Source organism: Morchella sextelata (assembly GCF_020137385.1).
Source record: "Morchella sextelata strain SCLS chromosome Unknown scls_28, whole genome shotgun sequence".
Taxonomy (NCBI): domain Eukaryota; kingdom Fungi; phylum Ascomycota; class Pezizomycetes; order Pezizales; family Morchellaceae; genus Morchella; species Morchella sextelata.
Genome location: NW_025408643.1, coordinates 389,097 through 413,460, shown reverse-complemented (window position 1 = coordinate 413,460; position 24,364 = coordinate 389,097). Strand labels below are relative to the sequence as shown.

General features: G+C 44.0%; 5 protein-coding genes across 5 annotated transcripts; 3 read left to right on the top strand and 2 right to left on the bottom strand.

The window, feature by feature from the left end:
- Nucleotides 1–5,002: 5,002 nt before the first annotated feature.
- On the top strand, nucleotides 5,003–6,135 carry H6S33_008799 (uncharacterized protein; the record flags this gene model as incomplete). The annotated part of the gene is made up of 3 exons (XM_044840260.1): nucleotides 5,003–5,429; nucleotides 5,559–5,690; nucleotides 5,744–6,135. 3 exons carry the CDS (start codon nucleotides 5,003–5,005, stop codon nucleotides 6,133–6,135), a joined length of 951 nt encoding a protein of 316 aa, XP_044687655.1.
- Nucleotides 6,136–13,625: 7,490 nt separating this feature from the next.
- H6S33_008798 (uncharacterized protein) lies at nucleotides 13,626–14,958 on the bottom strand (the record flags this gene model as incomplete). The annotated part of the gene is made up of 6 exons (XM_044840259.1): nucleotides 13,626–13,687; nucleotides 13,767–13,825; nucleotides 13,940–13,963; nucleotides 14,018–14,037; nucleotides 14,685–14,874; nucleotides 14,948–14,958. 6 exons carry the CDS (start codon nucleotides 14,956–14,958, stop codon nucleotides 13,626–13,628), a joined length of 366 nt encoding a protein of 121 aa, XP_044687654.1.
- A 1,260-nt stretch (nucleotides 14,959–16,218) lies between these two features.
- On the top strand, nucleotides 16,219–18,184 carry H6S33_008797 (uncharacterized protein; the record flags this gene model as incomplete). Its single annotated transcript, XM_044840258.1, has 3 exons — nucleotides 16,219–16,333; nucleotides 16,434–16,471; nucleotides 16,559–18,184. The coding sequence occupies 3 exons, from the start codon at nucleotides 16,219–16,221 to the stop codon at nucleotides 18,182–18,184; spliced, it is 1,779 nt and encodes a 592-aa protein (XP_044687653.1).
- A 694-nt stretch (nucleotides 18,185–18,878) lies between these two features.
- H6S33_008796 (uncharacterized protein) lies at nucleotides 18,879–19,243 on the bottom strand (the record flags this gene model as incomplete). Its single annotated transcript, XM_044840257.1, has 2 exons — nucleotides 18,879–19,113; nucleotides 19,209–19,243. 2 exons carry the CDS (start codon nucleotides 19,241–19,243, stop codon nucleotides 18,879–18,881), a joined length of 270 nt encoding a protein of 89 aa, XP_044687652.1.
- Nucleotides 19,244–21,499: 2,256 nt separating this feature from the next.
- Nucleotides 21,500–23,262, top strand: H6S33_008795 (uncharacterized protein; the record flags this gene model as incomplete). The annotated part of the gene is made up of 2 exons (XM_044840256.1): nucleotides 21,500–21,629; nucleotides 21,698–23,262. 2 exons carry the CDS (start codon nucleotides 21,500–21,502, stop codon nucleotides 23,260–23,262), a joined length of 1,695 nt encoding a protein of 564 aa, XP_044687651.1.
- Nucleotides 23,263–24,364: the final 1,102 nt, after the last annotated feature.

Below are 24,364 nucleotides of genomic sequence, written 5' to 3'. Positions count from 1 at the left end.
AAGACTGAAAATAATAAGGGCTGTTCGGCAACGGCCTAAACGGAGGTTAGCAGGGGTAAAACTTCGTTAAAATTGCAAACGTTATGAGAAAAGCTGACATGTTTGACAAACCACTTGTCAGTGTAGCCTGGATAACTTGAACGGAATGAATTATCAACCAATCAAGCAATCAATAATTTTAACGGAGTTTTGAAGAAGTAGTTCTGACCCCCTTTTCCACGTTACAATGCACATCCTCCCCAAAACTTTGTATCAAAATCACCAACTGGTATTTATGTTTCGCAACCAAAACTCCGTTTAAAATTTCTCAGTTTGCCAATTGCTAACGGGACTGTTGCTTCGAACCCGTTTGGATCCGGATTCAAACGTGATTGAGCTGGTTTTGTCTGGAAATGCGATCTCGAGTTTTTTTTTTTTTTTTTTACTCCCTCTCCCGCTGCTTGGATTGAGTACTAGGATCATGATCTAGATAATTTAGAAAAACTAGAATCTCCCTGACTACAATCCGGGCAACTACACTATTACCACCACATTACCCACCACATACAACACGTGTTTGGATTCGCAAGATTTGTAGTAGAGAACCATAAATAATCGTTTGGGCAGATCATGATGCACCCTAGATCATGATCTTACAAAACTCTGTTTGTAAGTCGAATTCAAACGAGTCCTTGACCTAGTTTCTAAACTGCGATCTCTCCAAACGGGCGCTAAATGAATTTAATCAATTTGAGATTAAGCAGTGACAAACCCTAACCCTACTGTTTGGTGAGTCATGATGACTCACTCGGGGACTTTTTTTTTTATTTGATTCATCAATTGCGTACTCGGGTTGTTTTGATTGATTCATTGATTTTTTTTTTGGTTAATTCACTAATTGTATGCAGACTTTCGTCTATGGCAATATCGCACTTCTCAGAACTACCTACAGCTTCCTCCACCTCTCACAGACATGGAAAAGAATACATATCTATGAAACAACAAAATATCGAAATCACCAAACATAACAATTTAGTCCCTTTTCCCAGCTTTAAACAATTTTGAGTTATGTCCCTTCTTCCTCATGCCCTGCACCATCCCTTAGTCTGCCCGACGTCGACCCAGCCTGCCTTCTCTCTTTTCTTCCTCTTCCTCCTCATTTCTCTCGCCTCTTTCGTGCCGCCGTTACATGAACCGTTTCCACAGATTGATTGATTGATTGATTACATCATAACGAGCATGCAGCTCAGAGACTATGGCACTCACTCTCCTCCCTCTCACCTCGCCCCCTCTTCTCACTTCATATAATTAATGCAAACCTTTTTCCCCAGAACGTCCCTCCATCCACCACCATCTTCAAAATAGGAAGAAAATAAAAACAATGTCACTTCATTAAAACTTCGATCAACTCCTTTCTGCTGTCCTTAAGTTTCTTGCCATATGAGGTTGCCCTTACTCTCATATGCAAATGTCCGAGTAGGAGTCTGTCGAGGATTGTTTTTAATTAATAATCTAGAGCCGATAGTTTTTGTAATAACAACTCCCCCGGAACTCCGCCCAGATGAAATTCGTTGTCTTTGAATATAATAAAAAAAGAAAAATGCTTCCATGGGGTCTTTTAAAACCGCATCCCCCACGTAATCAACTCAATACTTCAAGTCCTCGGGAAATGCTGAGAACGGGAGTACGGGTCGGAACAATACCAGCCAGATACTTCATGTACTATTAAATACATTTAACATCCTGTTCGGCGACACCACAGCACCCTGATACTCATCCGAATATCGTGATATTGAGAAAATATTTAACATTGTTTCTTGTGGTAACGCTCTAGAAACCAACAAATGCAAGGTTTTACAACCTGTTATATGTCCCATATTGTGATCAAAAGTATTTTGCTCAGACCTGAGACTTTTTTTTTTTAAATGTATACAGCACTAGAAGCGTCTCAGCCCACTACATAGGTTGTAACCTCGCCATACATGTATTTATATCACAGTCTTGCAGAACGGACTGTAAGTACTCTCTCTATATATATATAGATGCACGGGTGCCTCACCCTGAATTCAACGCGCCTATGAGGGTGATATCTAAGAACTCAGATGTGAAATGTGTTATCGTATATACATGTACGTACATGTGCCCTTGGACCGTGTACTTCCTACGGCTCAGCACTACATGTATGCCCTCCATGTACAAGAGACACTACATGTACATGCAGAAGCGGGGCAAAGATACATGTATTCACCTATACGTATTGCCAGCAAGGACACGGAGATCTGGCCTACATGCATATGCACCTGTATGTCTTTCCACGCCTCCCCGCCAGACGACCCAGCTAGCCAGCCTCCTGCCTGAGTGGACTGTTGTCTGCACTAGCCGAGTCTTCATTTCTCACCCCGCAACCAGCAGCGAGCCTCTCTATACATACATACATGTACTGGATGGACACGAGACATGTAGGTCCGATCCAGTTAGAAATGCATCGCCCATCACCCATCACCCACACCCACCACTCCGTTCTCTCTCGGTTTTATCTTTGCTATCTTCCTGCTCCATTACTTTCACCACCTTCATTGACTACCTCTCGTAGTGGTAAGGCAATCCTTCTCTGGTCCTCCGAGGGCATACATCAATTCTGTCGGTGTCGGGACTAGTCCGACCAGCCGCCTCCGGCCTATGCTGATCTGTTAGGGACACAGATACCACAACGCAGGAGCCGCACGATACCATATCACAGACAAATAGCAGCCCGCTGTTCGCCGGTGATAGTGCCACGAGCCACTTTCCGAGAGCTTGATCTGACTCTTCTCCGTCATTGGAGATATTCAGCAGATTCTGTATTATGTGTTATATATAACCTCCGTCCCACTCCCGCCCATCAGAAGTGATTCTCTAACCCCGCACTTGCTATCTCTAGGTGAGAACCCCCCCCCCGGGGGGAGTGACTGTTATATGATGGCCGGGGTTGGGGTTGGTACTCTCTTTTCTATGTCCTCATTGTCTTCATAAGCCGTGTTTTTCGTACATATGGGTGGTGTGTATAATCTCTATATCCCACACCCACACCCTATTATAGGTAGGCGGCCCTCGCGATTGGTGGTGGCATATCGAATCGTAGCGAATCGTTTACAGGTCGGGGGCATAATATACAGCTCCATGTTTTACCTCCAGGTTATAATAATACTAAGCTAGATCCTTCCAGGTTTTCTAACCGCCACGCTCGGTATCGAGACCACCACTTCCGTGAGGGGCCGTGAAGTGTATTTGGTATCTTCTGGACCTCTTTTTTCTCTCCAGTAAGACTGACTAGCCTAGAAGCCCGAATACGGGATGAGGTGGTAGACAGTGAAGCGACTTGACGCATATCATTGGGTCGTATATACAGGGTACCTAATGTCGCTCTCAGGAGGCCCCAACGACAGATTCTTCTATCACCAAAGGTTTAGGATGGGATGAAATGTCGACTAGTAGGCTTCGTCATGAATGCGACTCATATGGGGCTATTAAGAGCGGCCTTATGCCTGAGAACACCCACCTCTCCGCCTCAATGAAGGTTGATGACTACTTGACCTGCGCTATGTAGTTCCAGAGCCACTCGCTTTTTCTGCACCTTCAAGGTATCCGAGCCCGGTCTGTGGTTTCCTGCTCTGGTGTCCGATTTGTATGGTCGAAACCACATTGCCGCTGTCCAAGTGGTATGTACGTGGTTGGATCCATTACAGGAATACAAGTTTATAACTAGAGCCGAGCCTATAGACCAGTTGTGATAGCAGGTCTTCGAGTCTGATGGACTTGAGCGAATCATAACATCCGGTGACACCGCTGAGCATATATACGTATTTCTGGATGAACAGAAAATCTCACATAGTCCCACTTTGCTGTACCGCTCTATCCCCGGGTACGCATAGTTCCTACTATGAAGATTTGCCAGACCCAGCTGCCAAGAGGGACCTGTTAGCACCACAAGGAGGAGGAAACAAGCCACGAGCTAGATATATAAGTAGTCCAAACTAGCTTGCTTACAGATGAGTATATATCCAGTAGGCCGTACAGCTATGTTACAGGCCATTTCCACCCGCATCAGTACAGGAAGAGAAATAGAAGAGAGGAACCCAAAGGGTTGTTGAGGGGGGGGGGGGTTACTCTTCTTTAGCCCGCCTGCTCTTGTACTACAATGTGAGTCACATAACCTCCCGTGTGGTGGGGGTGGTGCTAGTTCCGGAAACTATTGAACTGAAGGAGGTTGAAGATCTGGTATAGATAGCAGCCCGTGCTCATATGGGCATATAGCAGGTTTTCTTTGAAAAACGCATCCGGGTTAGGGAGAATTCCCTTTCCAGTTTTAATGCGGTAAAGGTTGGGGATGGAAAGTCCTAAGATTCCTGAGATTAACCTTTCTCACTTTAGCCAGCCGTTGCCTCCTCTCCACACTCTCCCTCTCATACAGTGCTATCACAGTTGCCCTAATCCAAGCACGCGGAAGGGAACCTTGATTTTTGACTCTGATGATTGTTCAAGTAATCTGACGCTCCCGATTGCCTGTCAGAATTATCCATAATAAAGAGAACCCAGTGAAAATAGCCCCATTGCCAGCACTGATACCACAGGAACTCACCGCAGCAAACGGTCATACAGGGCAGTTTAGCTCCCTCTCGACTTTCTTTATTTCAATTATCTTACAGTACCTCTCACCTTCACTATAAGAGGCAACCTTGTCATCTCTTGTAACTATCCGCGGAGTGGGTTATAATGTATTGACTAAATGAAATGTTGGTAAGCTAAGGAGGGGGTTGTTCTTCTATTCATCAGGTTAAGTCTATTGGGAATCGGGCATAGTATGTAGCTCTATACCTGTACACCGGCAGGTAATAAGTCGTGGGATGCGCTTTGTAATTCGTGAATAAGCCGGCCCCATCAAAATCTTCACCGGGTGCAAGAGTGCTTCCATACCTACAAACTCAAGCAATTGGCAACGAAGACTCTACTAGTGGTGGCTAAAGGATCTACGAGCTCTACCAATATGATTGTACCGCCTTCCCCATTGAATAAAAGAAGAAAGGAGACTACTGAAGCGCAGCGGGCGAAGGTAATCACCCTCTACGAGGTTGGTTTGACCTATAACGAGATTGAGGAACGAACAGGAGTGAAGAGAAGTACCTGCTGGAATATAGTTAAGAGAGATAAAGATAGACAGAAACCAGGAAGCCTTACCCCATATACTGCTAGCGCACCTCGATCGGGCAGGCCTGAAAAATTGAATAAGCGAGAGAAGAGAAATCTCATATCCTTAGCTAAGCGAAGTCGGCGCATGCACCTCGGTGTTCTCACTAAAAGCATCACCACAAAAGTTTCCATGAAGACCGCCCGAAAATATCTGAAACAGGGAGGTCTGCATAAGCGACGTGCAAAACGCAAGCCGTTTCTCACCAAATTACACAAACTCAAGCGTATGTTGTGGTGTAAGGAGCGCAAATCTTGGACAATGGAGGAGTGGGGTGAAGTAATTTGGACTGATGAGTCACGGTTCGAGGTTGCCAGTGGGTTTCATGGTGGTACCTGCTGGGTTTACCGGGCAGTGGATGAAGTCGATAGTGAGGAGTGTCTCCTACCTTCGTTCAAGAGTGGTAGAACATCAATCATGATTTGGGGAAGTATTCAGCTAGGAAATAAAGGCCCTATGGTCATCCTCCCAAACGGCGGATTAAAAGGTATATACTGGACAAATATATTTCACTAGTATGTAGTTGCTAACTCTTATTAGGTAAAGACTATGTGGAATTGATCATTGAGCCCGCTCTCAAACCATTTTATCAAAGCCGGTACCGGGCCACTCATGAGGCAATAGTAATGGAGGATGGAGCACCACCTCACAAGTCAAAACTTGCCTCAGCAGCCAGAAACAAATATAATATCCAGAAAATGCCATGGCCTGCACAGTCACCAGACCTCAACCCCATTGAAAAGCTGTGGCGGATCATGAAGTCTCGAATCAACAAAAGAGAACCAAGAGTGACAACTCATGAAGCTCTTAGTAAGGCTTTGCAGGAAGAGTGGGACCGGTTTGTAGCGGAAGACTTTCGGAAACTGATAGAGAGTATACCCAAAAGAGTCAAGATGTGTCTTAAAAACAGAGGGGGGTCAATTCCGTACTGATACTGAATTTTTCGGGGTTTTTTTGAGGTGGTGCTTGGCGCCGAGACCCGGTGATCCTACTCTCTAGATATTATTACTCTTATTATAATTTTCCATTCATCTCTTATCTTATATATATTATAGCCTAGATATCTCTCGTCATTTTGGTACTATTCTGAATGAATTTAGTTGACTTCTCATGATTCTATTAAAATAATAAGAATACCTCGCAGTCTAGTCATTACCCCCCTCACTACAGGGCCAACTCCCAAAAGTGGTCACTGAATTCCCAAACTCTTTCCCATTTAAACATTTAATTGTGAAGAACCCGAACTCATAATCCATTTGCTGGTGTCCTCAATCATTTCCGTTCATTTTCGACAATTCTGTGCGCTGAAGGCCTCTCCCTCGGACTCAGATGCGGTGTCCAAATCGAGACATGTCACGGGTACGTCCCATGACTTATTACCTGCCGGTGTACTTAGACGCAGGTATTAGTAGAAATTGACCTCTGGATCAGTATTTGAATAAATGTACCGAAACCAGCAAGGTAACAAGCGGTTGTACATCTGCTCACTTACTAGTGGAAAGCGAACCCACTGTGCAGTTATAGCTCAGTAGATATGGGGCGGTAAATGTGTCAAAAGTAATTTTACCAACGGTAGTAAATTATTTTACCACCGGTGGTGAAAATAATACCAGTATTTATACCCTATAATGCTAATTTTTATGATAAAAGAACAGACCTTTTGGCCAAAAGGGGCCATATAATGCCAATATATATGAAAATTGTCCACCGGTGGGGAATCTCACCATCGGTGGCGGTATTTCACCACCGGTGGGAAATTTTCATAAGTTTTGGCATTAATGATTGAACATTTACTTATTTAGTATAGCGCAGCATAAAGACCGAAACTCGGTGTTTATATCGGTGGAAATGTACTAATGTAGGATAGCGTGCAGATACAATGACTGAAATTCAGTGCTTATACCACCGGTGGTAAATAATTTACTACCGTTGGTAAAATTACTTTTGACACATTTACCGCTCCATAAGTAGAAGTATTTAGACATGACTAGTATATAGAAACCAACTTTTGGATTAGTACACAAAGCCCATATTATGATATAGGAGGCCAACCTGTGATACCGGGGTTAGAATAAACTTCAGTTCTTATATCGGAAGATAAAATAACTTTATTTTTGATCTACCAAACACCCCGTGCTTTTAAGTAACGGCCTATTTTAATCAGGGTTAGGAGGAATAGAAAAAGAACTCTGTATGTGCATACATATTCCGCCGCTCTGTAGGAGTGACACAAACACAATTAGTGATGGCCACGAGACAAGACGCCTCGAGCTCTTGTCTCGAGATCTGTCTACAAGACCGGGCAATACAGCGATCTTGGAAGGACAAATATCTCGGGACGGGATTGGGGCAGGTCTCAAGATGTAATACAAAACTTTGTCGCTACTTATTTAGTCCCAACAGATCCAATATTGGTCCAAAGCTCTCATTTGATAGATCACATGAACATAAATCTGTCTAAATTCAAATATCCGTTCCCTTCTCTCCTTGTGAATCCATCTCAACCTTTGAGAGGTCTCTCATCTTCATCAGCCAGTGCCGCCAGCAATATCAACACGTGCTTATAAGTGATCGTGGATGCCGGCTCTATTACGCTGACGTCCCCTGGGGATCTTTATCGACATACAATGGCCAAGCTCTCACTTTTATCGTATAATCGATATATGTTCCTCGCTGTGAGTATGCTCCCACGGTGTGTGATCTACGTCCTCCTTGAGCTCTCCTCTCATGACTGTTCCCCCTGCCTCTTATGTGGCTTACCTCTAACCCAATACCCCGCTTACGCTCCATCCCTAGCAAGCCGTTTCTTAAAGCCAGAAAGAACAGCCACCATCGATCCTCAGGTGTTGTGAGAAACGGTTAGTGATCAGTTCCGGCCACGAATCCCATATCTTCATATCCGTCTTTTGCAACCGGCCTATCATAACCACTGTTCAGTCGACTAACAACATACTCTGCGGGTTATTCTCTCATCAGAAGTCACATCTTGCCGCATCCAGCCGCTCCAACTGAACCCTCGAAATATAACTACCCAGGCATGGATTCGCAACGAGAACCGCCTGTTCGACGTAACCCGAACCCTAATTGACGAATACGCATCCGCTAGACGCAATTAAAGCGTTTGACACATATCGCGAAACCGGCAATCCTATTGCAAAGGCTCAACTGTATCGCGATGTTGATCCAATTTTCCACACGATGAACAGAAGGTCCAGGCACTAAACTATGTCGTTTGGCACGACCCCTACCAGAAGCGATTCATTTCAGAAATGAGAGGCTGGGAATTCCTGTTGGTGGCTCTTCCATTATTCCTGACCTCTTTTTTTGTTGAGGTCTTCGTCTGTTACCCAGGGAATATCAACAAACCCAAAGCTGTAATTGCAATTACTGTGCTTTGCGAGACCCTGGAGTTCATTCTTCACCTTGTACTTTGTTGGATCCGTCTCCATAAAGGGCCAGCGTCTTACCGAAAGTGGAACCGGGCAATCAAGTCACTATCCGGAGTTGCTGTAGTTGGATTTAAGGTGGCAGAACTTATTCCAAACTCGGAACTAAGTAGTGCACTTGATCATTGGGGTATGCTTGGGCTAATCATACAGAAAATGATGAAATCGTTTCTTGTCATCATATTCTTGAATTCAGCCGAGTTGTTTTCCAAGGCAACGAGGATGAAATCTTCGAGAGGTATAATGGAAGAGAAACCGGCCCTCTCATCGATCTAACCGAGAGGAATCATGCCTTGAAGCTGGTCGCGCAAATGCGTAATTGAGCGGCCATGGGGAATAAGAATAACACCTATTGCGATACATTCGTACTTTACGAGGGAAAACGGTAGAAAAGGGGGAAATATCGAAGGTTAGACTCCTATTGGACGAGAAAAGAAGTCATGATGCAAAGTATTGAAGGCGCGTAACTGACCAGAGACAGATAAACCATTATTACACGATGTTAGGGCTTGGAAGACAAGATTAAAGGGAGAAATATGAGGATCCAGTCGCCGATGAGAGTTGAGGATGTCCCCTTCTTCCACACATTAGTCACTTCTCGAGGTAAGAATATTCAAGAGACCATAGCCTCATTATTCTTAGCTTAACAGAAAATTTAGGTTATACAAACACCTCAAAATAAACGCACTCCATCATATAAACCTGTATTAATCTCGGTGGTCCAACTAGAGACTGAATATTATTGTCTGAGTTTTACGTGGGTTTATCTATCGTGAACTATGCCTAACCTGAGTTTCGTGAAAATTAAATCAAAGGTGAGATATAATCTAGACACTAGTATAGTCAAATTTGGTGTTTTCTAATTTCGGTCCGTGCAGTGACGACCCCTAACCCTGATATTGTGAGTCATGATGAATCACTCGAGCCTCTTGCAGGGAGTGATCGACTGCGATTGCCAGATTGATAATTCACGAACTGCGATTCCCTGCGAGCTGTTGATTGATTGATTTGTATCTCATTGATTGTTTGCAGACCTGGGAGCTGTTGCTTTTAAAAATTTTGCCATCAAACTCTTCACGCCATTTCCTTCATATAACCACCGCTGTGTTTGAAAAACAGAAACAAAGGTCTTCCAGGACCCCTTTGAAGCCCCATCGCCTACGTAATTATGCCAATGCCTCAAGCCCCCAGCTCAGGAAATGCCAAGAATAAGTGTGCAAAAAAACTACACCCAGCCAGATCTGGAGAGAGAAGTACACGATTTGTGTGTGTATTAAGTTGCATGTCCCGGCCGATATAGTACGTACCCATGTCCGAGCTGCCTGCGTATGTATGTCGACCCTCAAGACTTTATGTCGGTAAATGTAAGTACAAAAATGATATAATGAATGTACTCTTCCTGCTCCTCTATCCAACTCCAACTACGTGTATGCGCACCGTAACACCGTACCGAATGTCTACGAGAGAGGTATATACATCATGAAAAGTGCAGAGAACGTCTGTGGTCTTCGCTAGCGCTTGTAATCATGGTTTGCTGCTGATCCCTGATCTTTAATTAAGCCTCTTGGTTCCTCCCGCCAGTTTATCTAGCCTCATGCCCGAGCGGACACCTCCCCACAGCCGAGTCTCCCCTTCTCGAGAGAGACCTGCTTCGTCTCTGAGTCCAGGCCCAGCTCTTCAACGGGTAGCGGGCTCTGGTATCAAGTGGTGATGGACACGTGCACGGGATGTATATGTAGGTCCATTGAGCTCAGTCAGGATCAATCCCCCCCCCCCCGGGGCTGCCTTTCGCTTCATTCTTTATTAACCTCCTGCTCTATCACCCCCACTGTTCTCATCGCTTATCTCTCCAAGTGGGAAGTCAGTGTTGCCCTTATCGTCAATGAATGAATACTGTCGAGACTTGTTCGGTATCGGTATCGAGACCCCGAAAGGCCACCCTGGACCGCGGTAATGGGCAAGGGCCACAAATAGCAGGGAGTACTGCTCATTAGTAAATGCAGAAAAGAACCTATAGCATATTACAGGAAGATAGTAGCCCAATGCTCGCCGATTATAGAACCAGCAGCCGGTTTCGAACACTTGATCTGACTCCCCTCCCCTCCTCCTCGTCCTCCTCCGGGAATGAAGATGTTCAGGAGATTCTGCAGTATGTGTACCTCCGCCTCATTCTCGCTCATGGGAAGTAATTCTTTCACCCACACTCACTATCTCTAGTAAAGCGTACCTTTCGGCAGCGGCTCCTTACTGCTTTTAACGGCGTGTGCAGTGGTGGCGATGGTGATGGTAGATCTTTGGTGTTGAGGCGAGATAACTTCTTCGCTACGCCCCTTATGGTCCTCCGGAGTCGCATTTTCCGCGCATGTGTATGATGTGGAATACTTTTCTCCCCTCCCCACTCACCAAAGATAGTCAGCCCTCGTTTTGGGATGTTCAGTTATTTCTCGCCACAGTGTATGATTTGCCGGGAGCTGAGGGACACGACATACAGTTCTATGTTCTCTGCTAAACTCCGAATGAAGGTTTTACAATCGCTACTCTCTGTATCGATACTGCCATTTCGGTGAGGCTTCATGTGAGGCACCTCTATTCCTCCTCCTCTGAACTGTTCGCTTCTCTCTGGTGATATCGACTGATCGGAGAGCCTGAATGCCTAGGACGCGGTATTTGTTAGTGAGGGCAGCTTGAACATTATAATAAAGAAGTAGTCTTCGAAGTACCTATAGATATACATCATCCTCGAGAAGCCCGAATGGTGCAAGATACGGTGATCATTATAAGTCTAAGATGGGATGAAATGTCAACTGGTGAGGTTGCCATAACTGGCCACTTATATGGGCTTCTACGATATTTATGCCTGGGAATATTTTTCAGGCCAAAAAGGGTTTCAAAATGATGGATATAGCTACACAACTTATGACTGAAAGGATTTCTCTTTTCTTTTTCCTTTTGGACTACCGGTACCGTTAATACCCCACAATCTTGAGTTATCTAATATCGTTGCTAGAACGCAACATATACTAGACTCTCTAGGACTTTAGGATTGATGATATAGCCGTCTCAATAGCGAATAACCTCCCGAAGCGATGAGAAACGGCTATCTTAAAGGTATTGTGAGTTTGCAAAATCAAGCGGACACAGTGCTGTAACCAAACCCCATATGGGATAGCGTCTCCTTACAACAGAACCACGCCAGAAAAACTCAGGATATAATCTCTCTGATTCCCAATACTTGCATTATCCCAGATTCTAATATGGACTCAAATAATTCCGGGTAGTTCAACTTTTGGTAATTGTGGCCAATTTGGTTTGGGTAGTTGTAGCAGGGCGCCCGGTCAATTGGTTTTGAAATGTTGCAATAGAACTGCTGTTTTGCAATCTCTCTTGGCCACTAATCCCATGTTCGCCGTTAATCTAAAGAGTACTGAACCATGATGATGGCACCCTCTTTCTCTTCTTTTGACGACTGGGTTTTGTCCCTAAGGTATGCTGAAACTACTCACATAAAGACCTGCTTTGATTAGTCGACTGTAGAAGAGATATATATATAGCCACGTGTCTCAGCTGGGTTGGGTGTGGAATACTCTACCATCTGGTTTTTACGCGTGAAACCTGCTGATTGCTCATCAAGTAGTGAGCGATTGATTTTTTTTCGGGAATACCAATTTGCAGAATCCAGCCTATAGACAAATTGTGATGATGGGTTCTACGGTCTGCTGTATTCGAGCAGATCTACCGTTTGGGGGTATCTTTGAGTTCCTAGAATGGACAAAGCATTAACTCTCGCATATTCTTACTTCGCTGTCGATCCCACTCTATCGCTGGGCGCGGACTGGTTCTCCCTACGAAGATGTGCCAAAGTCAACTACATCTGCCGGTACCCCAAGCAATGAAGGGTTGCCGCGAGCTATAGCTGGCCGTTCAAGCGGGCTGGCAGAGATGCTGTACATCCAGTGTGTTTCAGGGAGGTTTGACACACCATGTCTACAAGTGTCAATAAAGGAAAGAGATCGTACAGATGAAGCAGAAGGGATGATGGAGGGGGAGGAAAAGAAAGCAATTTACTGCTTGCTCTTGTCCATAATGCAAGTCACTCAATTTCCCGGAAAATAAGAAGGCCAATCTGAGATGCCATTGAACTTGAAGAGATTCAAGGTCGATTATACGAATCAGCCTGTGCACAAAGGATCATGTAGCAAGTCATGAAAAAGGTGACCCTTAGTTGGAGAGAATTATCTTTACAGATTTGTGTGGTAAAGGTTGGAAATGGAAAAAATCTCAAGTATGAGCGCTGTGATTATGATTTGTTTCTTCTTCCCACATTGGCCAGTAGTTATTATACCCTCTTCCCGCTCTCCCTCTCTAATTCGGTCTTATCAATGTGGCTCTGGCCTCAGACACGTAGAAGGGAGCGTAAATCTTCGCTGCCGCGGCCTTTCAGACCCATTTGTATTAAAAGGTTCTCGGTGGATGTACCTCAGCTGATCAGCATCGCCCACAAAGCTACCACAGCAATCTATCACAGTGTCAGACAGCGGCGGGGAAACGAAGTTCACCCGATTTCCTATTTTCAACCTCCTTACAATGCCCCTCGCCCCCCATCACCAGAAAGACAAAGTCACCGTGTTTTGTAACGGTCAGTTTAGGGGGTGAAAGCAAAGGCTCTGAGGCTTTCCGCATCGTAGAATGAGAGTGAATTCCTGAGATGTTAGTATAGCAAGGAAGAAGGATCAAGGCTGTATTTCTATTCATCCGTTTGAGTAAACTGGGAAGGAGGCATAGTATGTTACTCTGGCAAGCAGGCGGAGAGATCGAGTGTACTTCTATTCATCCCTTCCAGTGAACTGGAAATCGGGTATCCTATACACATAGCCCACAGATGCACCCAGGCAACAGCATTTGTAGAATTAGAAATAGACTTTCCGATTACGGTTTGGACGAGAGTATGGAAACTACATGTAGTAGGACTCAGTCGGTTATTCATCCGTTTGCTTGCCAGTGAGAATCGGGCTTAGTATTCGCATTGATCTTCGATTAGCTGTAGGAAGCAACTTGTGGAATCAGAAATTATTGTTCAACCAACTGGGAGCGACGTCAGCAGGACAACTCACACCTACCACTACGTTTCAAAGTTGGAGATGAAGCTGGCGGGAGGAAGAGGGTCTCTATTCTCCATCTATTTCTTAGATGTTCAATTAGTAGGACGCCAGTACTAGTGTATGGGGAACCTAGCCCCATGTACTTGTACATGTGTCGAGGAGCAAGCTACATGTTATTAGGAAAAACTTACTTGTAGACGGATTTGAACGTCAATCTGCGGCAGCTGGCCATCAACTACAAGAATGCGCAAAACATTTGGGGAGCATACCTTTGCTCAACACGTGAACACTTCAATACTCTTGCTGGTTGTCGTAAGTTGCCGGAAGGATATATTTGGCTCAATGTAATCGACCAGCTTTATCCTGTTGTGCGGATATCGGTGGTAGTTGGTTGCCGGACATGTGATGAGAGGACCTTGGGCGACAGTCACGATCGAAGAAGAAGGGAAAAATCGAACAGGAAGGCATAAGAACCGGCGACAAGAGAACGAAAAAACAAGAGCAACCATGGCGAGAAACGTTGAAAGAAGGAAAAATATAGGAAGAATGAATACATCATATTAACTCCAAGAAAAGACTACAAGAAGGGTTTACACCCCAAGCAATACCAGAGATCGAGAAGAAACATGACGAAGATGAAGAAAAAGTAAGAGCCAAAAACAAGAAGAAAGTAAAGTAAAGACTGGTTAGAATTCAGAAGTTTTTAACTCCCCCCAGATAATAAAACGGTACAAAAGAAGATAAAGACATGAAATGAAATAAAAATGAAAGCTAAAAAAGTTGATAAGATCCTCAACTCCTCTCTTTGGCCCCCCATCCCTATCCTTTATTCCCAGGTTTCGATCCTTCTATTTGCCTGTGACCTCGGACGATACCTACACCCTCGCAGGTAATAGGCGCATATCTTCTCAGGGATGATCAGGCAATTTAGGTAACCTTTTTCTTCTTATCTTTCTTCTCTTTCTTCGTTTGCTCCTTCGCCTCACGATCCTCCGCTTGACGAATAACCTTGCAGGTTGCGCATTCGTTGCCGGGGGCGCTATAAACTTCTGGATGTATAGGACACTGGACGGCATGACCCTTTTTCGGGCAGCGGGACCTATCGAAGGCTTTATGGCAGGTAGGACTAGTGAGAATGTGTAAGTAGTGGGACCATATATATGCCTAGACAAACATCAATATTAGAGAGAAATACTTACCAATGGTGCATTGTCAATGGCTAAAGCTATTTGTACTTTGAAGGTTGTTGGGGAAAAGTAAACTTTTTTAACTTGTTACTGCTGAAATCTTTTTGTTGTTGTGGATAGAGAGTGAGAGAAGTCATGCGTGTAGAACGCTTTTTATAAACGCGGTCTAAAATTAAAAGGCGTGAGTCCCATTGAATGATTTGGACAGGTGCAAAATGTTCGATGCCAGCCGTTTTTAATTTTGCGCTCAACACGTTAACGTCATGGGAGTAAATGTAAATACGAGTATCTATAGCTAGGCAGCATAGGCAACTCTGGGCGTTCCGAGACCAATAGTAACTATCACTAAAATTAAAATTGTACAATGCAGGACATATATTACATTAGACTATACACTTCACGCCTTTTGTAAAGCATAGTAAGTTCAAACTAAGATTTAAGTATTTCATCATCTATAAATATCCATAAACGGCCAGGAGCTTAATGTAATTCCCCAAGACACTCATGCGATTCCTGGTCAAAACCCATCCCCCAAGGAAAACAAACTTTTTTAGAGAAGCATCCTAGGGCCAGGGTTCTATAAGAGGACGTCCGGACAGTAGCATATCGTGGTGATTTTGCGGTATTTATCTTCTTGCGGCAGTAAGATTAGCTTTTGCACCTTCACGCACCTATACCAGCTACAGCAATTTTCTGGCAGTGATATTAGCTTTTGCACTCTCACTCTGCATGATTATATATACCACTGAGCTTGCAGCAGTGAGATTACCTTTCACTCACTTTCACACAACAATATCGGCCAAGGGCAAACCTACGGAAAATTAAAAACAACCAGCACTGCAGCCTACTCTTCGCCTTTACTTCCTTCTATATACTCCGATTCTACCTCAATCTTCACTCATATCTTTGAGACTCTTCTTCCTCCCTCCCCTATTCTCAATCAGGTTAGTTCTTTTCCAACTTTCGTTTTTATATATATTTTGCCAAGCCGCAGCGTGCAACAAAGTTTGCAGCTTATATGTGTGTGTACATACGTGCAGTACAAAGTACATGTACATGTACATGCTTAAATACCACACCACACCACACCCTCGCCCTACTGAACTTACTTCTCTTCTCTGTAACTACAAACACCACAAAAGCTAACTATCTACTCCCACGCACCTTAGCATTTATTTTTCTTAAAGAAGTTCACTACCGCCCCGCGAAGGAACGAAGAGATAAACTTAAATATAGACCTCGGTTCTACAGACATCAATTAAACAGAAAGATATCTCCTTCTAATGTGTTCCTCGTCCATAAACGAGAGCACCCCCCTCATGGCCGATATGTCACATGACGCGGCCATGTACACCTTGCCTCCCCCTTCCGCTCTCTCTCGTTCTATTCCACAAGAAAGTAGGTTATTCGTCTCTCGCTTGCCTGCCTTTGTTTGCTCTCCTTTCTATCTCTTCCCCTTGTATCGTTCTTATCTCAACTAATCAAATCACTCTTATAGACTTAGATGTTGAAGTAAATGCATTTACTGCTGCTCCGGTAATCTCGCGTGCTTCATCTTCCACCAGCACTGGTTCCTCCGAGTCTGAGGATCCTTTGGCTCATTTTGCGTCACTACTTGCTAAGATCAAACCTGAATCCATCATCTCCATGGGAGTTCGCATTTATCATGAACGTTCTGCATCACCTTCATACGACCGGGTTACTTGTGATCTTGTTTCTCCACCTCTCTGTGGATCCTTCAACTTGCTTCATGTCTTGAAGTTTTCGGACGGAACCAAATGGATCCTTCGAATTCCTATGGAAGGCCCGGAAGGATTCCCTACCGATGGGCGTCAACTGGAATCGGAGGTGAAGACGATGCGTTTCATCCGCCAAAACACCACTATTCCCATTCCTGACATTATTAGCTTTGATGGCACAACCGAAAATGAGATTGGATGGCCTTATTTCATGATGGAATTTGTTGAGGGCACTCCTGTTTCTAGAATATGGTTCGATGAGACTGGAAAAACTCCGCTCGAGGAGCGACGTCACAGGATCTTGGACACACTCGCTGGTGCCATGTCCCAGCTGAAGGATTTTAGCTTCAACAGAATTGGATCTCTTCAATTTGATGATGACCCACGATCAGATTTATTCCTCACCCCAAATACAGGCCCGATAAGCACAATCGACGAACAGAACGAAATGGCCCAGCGCAGAGAAGGAGTGGATACTGGCCCTCTATTCAAAATGATTGGCCCGTTTACCAATTCGCAAGAATACCTTACCGCTTTGTTGGACGGACAGGGTTCTCCAGAAAGTCCTTACTCAATTGGAATGCACAAATTACTTAGAATGATGATCAAATGTCTCCCGCTTTCACAGCCTGATAAAGGCGAAGAATCATTCGAGATCGCTCACCCAGACTTTGGTGGCCAGAATTTTCTTGTATCTGAGGACGGAACCCTGACCGCTGTTATTGATTGGGATAACGTCCACACTTCCCCTTTATGGATCGGATGTCGTTCGTATCCAGCATGGCTCACCCGAGACTGGGACCCCATAATGTACGGCTATGGCAATCCGAATTGCGTATCCGAAGATTCTCCAGAAAAGCTCGAAGCATATCGCAAATACTACGCGGAAAAGATGGCCTCTTTGGGTAGTGCCAGGTTTACTACCAAATCTCATCTCTACGAGTCTATCGCCATTGCTGCATCTAGTCCACTTTGTATCTATGAGATTGTAGACAAGTTCTTTCACCACATGTTTCCGGAGGAGGCTCAAGAATCTTCCGATGACGAAAGTGAGGATGATACCGATGAGGATGATAGTCAAGACGGCGATGATGCGAACGACGATGACGAAAACGATTCCAAAAAAGACAAGAACGAGGAGGTTGAGGATGATTCCGAGGAGGAGGACGACAACGAAGAAGAGGACGACGATGAGGTTCCAGGTTTGTGGAAGGTTACTCAAGCGCTGGCTGGCGACGGTCTGAGCAAAAAGGTCGAGCAAAAAATAATCTCTAAAATGCAAGATTTGCTCTCGCTTCCAGAAGACATCTCAACCATCTCGGTGATTCACACAATTTCCAAGGCTGCAAAGATCCGGCAGTTCATTGGAAAGTGGACCGGAGCCACACTACTCTTCTCTTACTGCGCATCTATTCTTCCTGCCGGTGTGTCCTCAGCAATCAAGAAATGGCCTGGCTTCTTCAACTTTCTGCGGGGGCCTCGTGTCAAAACAAACGTGTCTATGGTTTAATTGAGGTTTCAAAAAAAGAAGGCGGGTTATGGTCAGAATCATGCGGAAGGTTTTCTGTTATTTAAACTTCAAGATTACCAAGTAGTATAGATGTGATATGATATACACAATTAACCATTCATTTGTGTCTACTTTTTTCTTTTCTTCTTCGTTACATCCACATTTTCTGCAGCAATCTCATCCTGTAAATCTTCAGATGTCCGCAATAAAGTGAGATTTCGTATGTTTTCCTGACGGTTTGATCAACACTAAAAGTATGTTTCTTCATTAGGTCACTACGTGTATGTACCCCAAGCATTCATCCCACACAAACGTTACGTGGTAAAAACGATTCGTTACCCGATTCGTTACCCAGCGCTAGTAGGTTGATAACTCCAAGAAAGGACTACGAGAAGGGTTTGATTTATACCCCAAGAAATATCAGAGATCGAGAAGAAAGATGACGAACATGAAAAAGGTTTAAAAACTTAAAACAAGAATTTAAAGTAAAGACTGTACAGCTGTGTATAATTCTTAAAGTTATAATTATAGCCTCTATCTCGAATGGGAGGATGGTACAACAAAGATCAAGACATGAAATAAAACCAAAAAATGGCAGCTGGAAGGTTGATACGACTCATTGCCCTCGTTTTCGGCCTCCCTTTCTCCTCATCTATTTCCTTTCTCCCGTCCAATCGAACCTAAGGCATCGTCTCTACCATTTTCCGTACTTCCTGGCCGCTAGTTTTGCCTTCTTGACCTCCACTGTTACTCCATTTGCCTCGTCGATCCTTTGCTGCCTCTCCTTCCTTTCGGCGGTTTCGCGGATGACTTTGCATTTCGGGCATTCGGTGCCTGGTTTGAGGTATTTTGTAGGGTGAAATGGGCATCTGACGACATGGCCCTTCCTCTCACAAACTGTGAGATTTATTGTTTTGCTGCATCCAGGGCTAGATAAAGGAGAGTGATGTTAATAGTAATCCTAAATAATAATGCTAGAACTCCTATAATTATACTCTAAAAGATAGTGGGTGGATGTAGTTACCAGTGATGGAGCCTCTTGTTAGGGGAGCCCGGCATTGTAAATGAAGTGTTTGTGTATTTGTTTTAGTTGTATAATTGTTATTCGTCCAGTATATGTAGTGTGACGTTCGTAGGTTAATGTGGAACAGAAAGCGATTAGGAAGGTTAAGCTTAAATAGCTCCCAGTACCGATTTCGAAGTACAATTCATAGAATATTACTACAGGTCTAACTTCCAGGTTCAATAGGATACACGCCGTTTCATTACGCATCTATTCCACTTGCAGGACCTTGAGCTCGCCAGCTTTAGGTTTGCACCCAACTGACTAGCTAACCGGATTGAGATCCGTAATATTGGTTTTTGACGAAATAGAGCTTTCGAGTACGTGGAATCGCCACCTTTGATTTTGCACCCAGAATACCTCTTTGCGCAACTACGCTGGTCTATACCTTTTGATTTGTTCTGCTAGCAACATAGTTTGTTCTTTGGGCATACATGACCCTTAGAGCCCGAATCAATTGCTAAGACAGCTACTGCAGGTAATTTTTTCTCTAGCTTCATTACCTGCACTCAAGCTCTCTACGGAACGAGGATAAGATTTGAAGACAAAATATCTTTTTTTTTCTTCTCCCTCAGATATGGACCATAGAGGTAGAGTCACGCGGAAGCACGACAATAAAGTCAACTGCAGATAAATTCAAACCCAAGTACAATACCATAGATTTATATGTAATTGCTGTTCTCCAGCATACCATGTATATACATGTAATCTTGCTACCAATTCTAACGTCAATGAGCATACGTTTTGTTGACCCCGCGGGCCCGTAATACCCACAAGTGACTAACATGCATGTATATATAGTAATAATTTAACCCGACTAAAACCACTCTATATCCCGACCAAAACATATGAATACTGCACGCGACACAAAACTACATGTATGTACACCCGCAGGAAAAAAGTGAGGAAACAACGAGTGCAACCAATCCGAACCCCAATGAAAAAGTGAAAATGGAAATTAATAGAAGTAATATGACTACACAATGAGATACAGAATAGATACTATGGCCTCTGAACTATATTTACCACTTTTTATGACTTCCCTTGTTCTTTACTACTGCTGCAATTCTCTTTGGTATGCTGTCAATGATTTTATATACATTTTCCCAATCTAGCCTTTCCCACTCTTCCCTAGCTTGGGCTTCAATAACTTTTATGTTTTCATTCAGAGTAGCCTCCCTTCGCTTTCCGGACTTGTCAAAAGGCATGGCTAGGGAATACTCGCGGGGCTGTATTGCGGGTGCGGGGATGTCAAGTTAGACGCACTCATTGTCACGCTACTCGTTGTTTCCTCACTTTTTTCCTGCGGGTGTACATGTATGTACACGTATGAACCAAATTAAAAGCGCTTATAACTATAGCGACAGAAACGTGGATAATTAAGTAAGGTCTCCATTCCCGTCTTTAAAGCTTTGGCAATGCCGTAAGACTACGGTTACACTACATACAAATATATGTATTTCATACCTACATGTACTTTATTAAAATATGAGCATAAAGGGGCATAGTCTATAGATCTTACATGAGTACTGTACTACTGCGGTATCAGTTTTATCCTCATTTCCTGTACCGGTGTATGTACGTGTATTACGTGTATATACATACATACATGTAGTGCTCATTTATTCATGTGCCCTTTTCTCATTGGATTGTATGGGGAATACATGTACTCAAATGTAAACAAATCGTGCTAAATACAGTGCTGATATCCTTTTTCAAATACACGCAACTACATACACATAATTACATATGAGCTTAAGGTTGGGGTCTAGTCTGTTCGTACGTAGGTTTTGGTTTTGCATCCAACGCTAACATGTACCTACATGCACTGGTGTGTGTGCATTTGAATGCCTGGGGCGCCCTCCGCAAGAATCTTTGTATTTTGAATTTTATTGGCGTCTGCAGCTTTTAATTTGCACTCAACCCTACAGGATATAGCTACACACACACGTCTAACCATTTGGTGTATCCTCTTCCTGCTCTCGACTTCTGCTCTCTTGATTTTTGCCAAGCTTGCGTGCGAACATTGAAGTTGGCTTTATACATATACCACACCACACTACATCCCACCTCTCGTTCTCTTCTTCCTTTACCATCCTCATCAAAGCCATCACAACCACCACTAAGACTTTAAAATCCCACAACCATTTTTTCCACAACTACCTCTCCCAGTGTCCTTCTGCATAAAAAATACAATAAAAACCTATATACATCCCCGTTCTTCTTTAAGAGCAGGACCAATATATCCTTCAATGTCTTCCGCGTGCACGGCGACAGAGATCACCCCTCTCTTTGGTCATAGGAATGGGAAGGGTGATTTGGTCACTTATAATTCCTCTCTCATTCCCATTCGTCCTCCACCGGCTCCTGTCTCGCCCCCTTGTGAGTTTCCTTGTCTTATTTCCCCTCTTCATTCTTTCTCAAATGGGCTAACAAAGTCACAATTAAAGCTTCCGTCATTGAACTGAATGAAACCCCCCCATTGTCATCCCCGTCATCCTCATCCTCCTCTTCTTCTGGATCTAGCGAATCCGCCGGACCTGATTGTGCTCTCGCCAAGTTTGATTCTCTACTTACCAGAATCCAGCCAGAATCCATCATTGCCTTGGCCCTTCGTACTCATCGGGAATGGTCCACAGCACCTTCTGCCGGTACAGTCTGCACTCTAGTCTCTCCTCCCCTATGCGGATCTTACAATTTGATTCACGTTCTGGACTTTAACGATGGCATCAAGTGGGTTTTGCGGCTCCCCTTGAAAGACCCTGGGAGTCGTCGACTACAGTCTGAGATCATGACCATGCATTTCATTCGCAAATACACCACGATCCCCATCCCAGATATCATTAGCTTTGACTCCACAACCGAAAATGAGATCGCGTCCCCTTACACCATCATGCAGTTCAATGATGGAACCCCCGTGTGTCAGACCTGGTGGGATGAGAGTGGCCCAACCCCGCTGGAAGAGCGCAGGCATAGAATTTTGGACACCGTTGCCAGCGCAATGTCACAGCTCACACAGTTTAAATTCAACAAAATTGGATGCCTGGAATTTGAAGGAGATACTCGATCACATTTGGTTTCTTCGCCTAAAATCGGCCCACTCAATATCGAGCAAGAGGAAGAGATTAGGCAGCAAGAGGCAGATCACAATGGTGCTATCTTCAAAAGCGTTGGACCATTCGATAGCTCACGTGAATACTTAACCTCTTTACTTGACGCCCAAATCATTGAGGACGATTCATTCGCAATTGGTATGAACCGGTTGCTCAGAATGATGGTTGAAAGTCTTCCTCTTTCACGTTCAATGACGGAAAATGAATCCTTCGTGCTTACCCACCCCGACTTTGGCGGCCAAAATTTTCTCGTAGCTGAGGATGGGACTCTTACCGCAATAATCGACTGGGACAATGTTCAAACCGTCCCTCAATGGATCGGGTGTCGCTCATATCCTGCATGGCTTACACGCGATTGGGACCCCCTCATGTACGGCTACCCCGAGGCCGAGCGTGAAAACTCCCCAGAGGAACTTGATGCTTATCGCAAGTACTACGCTGGAAGAATGGCTTCCCTGGGCAGTGCCCAATTTACCACCAAGTCTCACATTTATGAGGCCATCTATAATGCCTCATCCAGTCCCGCCTGCGCCGACTCAATTATCGACAAAATCTTCCATCACCTATTCCCAGTGGAGGACAACGATGATAATTATAATCCAGATACACCTGATCTAGGAGAGGTCGTTGAAGCCCTTGCCGAAGAAAGTCTAGAGGAACATATGGAGAACAAAGTCTTGAGCAGCATCCAGGAACTGTTGTCACTTCCAGAAGAAACGCCAACCACCACCGTGACTCGTCATCTGTCCACAGGCAAGAAGCTTTGGAGGTTCCTTAGAAAGTGGACTGGAGCGACTTTGATATTTGCTCTCTCACTAATTCCAAAATGGTCCGGCATCCTTAACTTCTTCAGGAACGCTAGACCTCGTACGGACGTGTCCATAGCTCGACGGAGGGTTTAAATGTGTGAGGATATACTGTCAGAATTATACAGGGATTTTTCTTTTGTTTCAATTTTAGAATTAGATAATGGTTTGAATGTGATATGGTAGACTGGCTTGTTCTATCCGAGTTATTTTCTGCCTTAGGGCCGCATTATCTGGAGGAAATCATCCTGTGAATCTTAAGATAGTCGAAAATAAAAGCAAAGCTGTTTGTCGTCTTTACTAAAGCTGGGTCAATATCAAGGATGTTTATGCGTCAAAAAGTCAAAATGAATCTGAAACAGCCGTTTTATTATTTCTTTTAATATTCCGATATTGGTATAAATAAAATCTTGCTAGATATTCCGCAATTATATTCATAGATTGTCACTCGTCCAGTGTAGTGAATAAAGACCCGGTTGATTATTACAGCACCTGGTTCCATAAGAAACCCTATCTATGAGCTACCCTGTTTATTTAGGTACATGTACACACATGGTCTGCAGTCAATACTAACATTATTTTGTTGTAATACTCGAAACCAGAACTCAATACCTCTAGTCCAAATATGACACTCCTCCGGAGCCAATTGCATGTCCAAAGAGTAGATATTTTCTATCTTGCTAGAAACAAGTACTATGTATGTAGCCACAAAAAACCGACGCACATTTACATAATAAGATAAACCTTCAGGCATTTACTTATTAAATATACTACATTGCAAATGTCATACTTCGTTTCGATCAATCATGCAGGCTCTAACTACTAGCTTTACCAGTGATTACCGGGGGTTCCCAGGGGCTTGTGATTATTGACTCTTCCTCCAGCACGTCTACTTTCTCTAGCTCCGTCTCTTGACTCTGTTCTAATAGACCTACCTCTCTTTCTTGTGCTTTTAGGTTTACTATGCGCGCTAGCTCTAGCTAGCTCGCCCCAGAAGGAATTGACTCTACTCTACTTTTCTTTGATCTTTATTCCAGTCATTATATTACATGTATTTTAGGAAGTATCGCATCTACTTCAGCCCCTTCCAGCAACCAGTAATTTACATAAAAGTACATGTGTAATTAATAGTTTTTGCTTAATCCAAGCTACTTGTAACTCCTCGCAACAGCTACTCGACACACCCGACGTTGACCTT